Source organism: Lactuca virosa, chromosome 3, assembly GCF_052849685.1.
Source record: "Lactuca virosa cultivar CGN04683 chromosome 3, Lactuca_virosa_CGN04683_v6, whole genome shotgun sequence".
Lineage (NCBI taxonomy): Eukaryota > Viridiplantae > Streptophyta > Magnoliopsida > Asterales > Asteraceae > Lactuca > Lactuca virosa.
Window position 1 is genome coordinate 291,368,481 of NC_136428.1, and position 3,752 is coordinate 291,372,232.

Here is a 3,752-nt window from a genome sequence, read left to right on the forward strand (position 1 = left end):
TTTGTTGATAACTAAAAGTTACAAGTTGATAGCTCGTATTTGGTAACTAAAAACTGAAAGTTGTGAATTTTGTTTGTGTAGAAATGTTCGATGTAAAAATTCTTAGCTTTTAAATGTATAAAGTTATATAAAAACTAAAAGTTAAAAGATCTGAAAAACTAAAAATTCTTAAAACCTAGTTGAAATAAGTTTTGAACGAATTGATTTTTTTAAACAAAAGTTAAAAAGATTCAAGATAATTGAATATTTTAATTTAATTATTACGATTTGCTAAGGGCGTGTTCGGCAAAACTAGCTGGTAGCGGGTAGCTTGTAGCTTGTAGCGTTTTGTTAAACGCTACGTGAAGTTGCATTTGAATTTGGAGCGTTTTGTTTAAACTAAACGTTAGAAGCTTGTAGTGCCGAACGAGACTTTCTGTTCAAAACGGAGCGTTTTGTCAAACGCTCCGTGCCGAACACGCCCTAAGCGTTGGGATATAAGTTGAGAAATTTGTGTAGTATTAAATAATCACTTTAGTAAAACGTGTTCCTTAAACTTTGTTGAAATCTTTACACTATTGGATAAATTTTATCGTATTTTATTGTCATATTTGAATTTAAAATGTGATAATTAGTTTATTAAACGATTATAAATTATTGACAACATAAATTTATCTAGAAGAAATTAAAGTTCTCTCTAGTATTATGTGTCAAAACGCGTGGTCAAACCTCACCTTAATTGATCGGTGTGGGTTTATTCTCATTTTTTCTACAAAAAATTTGCAAATTGCAATAAAGCGTAATTTTAGATGAGCGATTTATTTGGGTCAAACGACATATTTCCTTAAATAAATCAAATCTCAAGTATAAAGACAAAGATGGGGAGATTGGTTTCAGTAGGGCGAACGAATATTCCAATCGAAGATCCCACCTCTCTGTCACGGTAACGGTGACGGTGACGGTGACGGTGTCGGGAATCAGATCGTGATCTTCAACTCCATTGTTTAAATACCCTTTTACAAACTCCTTTCTTCCTCATCAACTCTATACATTAACCCCCCATTCATTCTCCTCCCTCCTCTCCCTTTAATCTCTCTTACAATGGCTTGCAAGACGGCGATGCAGTTCTCCGACGTGCCACTTCTCGATCAGGTCAATGACAACGCCGCCTCGTTGTCCCTTTACGCCACCCGTCTCCCCACCGGTACAGATTTCGTTTCTTTTTCTGTTTCTGTTACGTGTTCTTCAGCTATATTTTTGTGAATCTGTGATTGATTGTGTTATGGGATAACAGGATTGGATGTGAGTAATAACCGGAAAAGTTTGCCGAAATTCATGGTGGTTGGTCATAGAGGTCATGGCATGAACGTCTTGGTTTCGCCTGATAAGAGAATGAACGCTTTTAAAGAGAATTCGATTCTTTCGTTCAATAACGCTGCAAATCATCCTCTTGATTTCATCGAATTCGACGTTCAGGTATTACTTTAATTTCATCACTTTCATTTAAAAAAAAATTGATTGGAAATTCGAAAGGTGTCTGATCAACCCTGAATTTAAAATGGATTACGAGATCCGAATATGTTTTTCATTTCTGATCAGTCTACCTTTTCTTTGTTTCCTTTCTCGCTGCTTGAATTCTACTTTTATGGCACAATCTAGAAACCAAAATGCATATTCTTGGAAATAAAACAAGAGCTGGAAAGTGAAAACGAGAAATGTTATCGTTTTTGCAGGTGACAAAAGACGACATACCAATCATTTTCCACGACAATTTCATCCTCTCTGAAGAGAATGTAAGTCGCCTTTTAACACATTCGATACACACATCATGAATAGTAACTACTATCTATCAAGAATTCACGTATTTGATTATATCTTTTCAGGGTATCGTAGTTGAGAAGAGGGTCACTGATTTAACAGTTGATGAGTTCTTTAGCTATGGTCCTCAAAGAATTGCAGGTGTGGTGGGTAAAACTCTGCTTAGAGAATCCCATGGACAGATAGTCGGGTGGAATGTTGAAACCGATGATCATTCTTGCACTTTACAAGAAGCTTTCGAAAAAGTAAACCCATGTTTGGGATTCAACATTGAGTTGAAATTCGATGATTACATTGTCTATGAACAAGAGTATCTCATCAAAATTCTTCAAGTCATCATGAAGGTGGTATACGAATACGCGCAAGAAAGACCTGTAATGTTCTCAAGCTTCCAACCCGATGTGGCCTTGATCATGAAGAAACTTCAAACTAAATACCCAGTTAGTATTCTTTAATATCTCATCTCTTTTCGATTTCCATTATGAACACTGCTAATCAATTCAAAAAAATCCCTTTAGGTTTACTTCTTGACAAACGGAGGAACCGAGATATTCGATGATGTTCGAATGAATTCGTTGGAAGAAGCCAAGAAGCTTGCAATCAATGGTGGATTGGATGGAATCGTTTCCGAAGTAAAGGGTATTTTCAGAAACCCTTCGGTTGTAAGAGAAATCAAAGAATCAAATCTTTCTCTCTTGACTTACGGAAAATTGAAGTAAGTTTGTCAAATCGTTTCCATTTATCAATTTGAAATTGAATACACGATGTGTTGCTATTTGCTAATGAAATCGATTTGATGTAAAACAGTAATGTTCCTGAAGCTGTTCATGTTCAATATCTAATGGGCGTTGAGGGTGTGATTGTCGATTTAGTTCAAGAAATCACAACTTCGGTTGCAAATATAAAGACGACAAAAGCATACAGCGAGAGCGAAAAGAAGAAGAAGCTGCTAATCGAAGGGGAGGAAGGCGAATTACAGGTGACGGAGATCACCGACAAGATTGAATTGGCATTCTTATTAAACTTGATTTCACAAGTGATTCAACATTGAGATTTGAAAGACAATTTGACATTATGTAGATTTGGGTCGGGTTAATTGGGTAGTCCATTTATGATTTTAGCTTTTGCCCTAGTCTTTATTTTTTTGTTAATAATCTTTAACGGATAAGGGGCAAGGCTATAATAGGGAATTGAGTTTGTAGGATGGCGATGGTGTTGGGTTCATGTATGATTCTCTTGGATCTTCGATTGGGGGTTTCGGGAGGATACCACCACGATCATTAAAAATATGGGTCGGGTCGTTCACACAAATTGTGTCCCTAAAAAGAAATTCAAGATTATGTACACTGATTATTAATATCAATGCTTGAATTACACATTATTTGAATATCTGATTTTTTTGGATTGTTTTGATTTATGTATTACTTCTAGAATAAGTGTGATTGCGATGTTACATGCGGAATGATTTCTCAAACAATTGAGTTGAGATCCAATAGGGGTTTGGATAAAGATATAGAATCATAGAGATGGATTATGTGAATGTCCAATTAGGAGGGAAAAGAATTTGATTAATAATTATCATTGACGATTGGGTCCAAGGTGTAATTACACATTATAATTAATCCAATAAGTTTCATCATTTGTAGAAGATCAAATCCGAAAACTTACTACAACCAAACAAATGCATCGGCAACTAGTCTAAAAGCAAAGAAAAAAAACTACTACACGCACTATTATTTTTCTTGGGTTTCATCTTCAAACTTTGTCCTTTCCTTTGTTGCTACTGTTAATGACGAGGTCTTTTGTTAATGAATCATAGTTTGTGCATAATGAAAAAAACAATATGAAGTCCACAAATTATTTCAAGTAAGTCAATCAGCATTCCCAAATAATATTTTTCAGCTTCGTTAACGAAACTTAATGGTTGTGGAAATTAAGATGAGCCAACACTTAAT

General features: G+C 35.1%; 1 protein-coding gene across 1 annotated transcript; it reads left to right on the forward strand.

The window, feature by feature from the left end:
* Positions 1-862: 862 nt before the first annotated feature.
* On the forward strand, positions 863-3,184 carry LOC145167261 (glycerophosphodiester phosphodiesterase GDPD2-like). The gene is made up of 6 exons (XM_079086403.1): positions 863-1,183; positions 1,274-1,455; positions 1,713-1,772; positions 1,863-2,237; positions 2,316-2,512; positions 2,605-3,184. Exons 1-6 carry the CDS (start codon positions 1,081-1,083, stop codon positions 2,846-2,848), a joined length of 1,161 nt encoding a protein of 386 aa, XP_078942529.1. The 5' UTR covers positions 863-1,080; the 3' UTR covers positions 2,849-3,184.
* Positions 3,185-3,752: the final 568 nt, after the last annotated feature.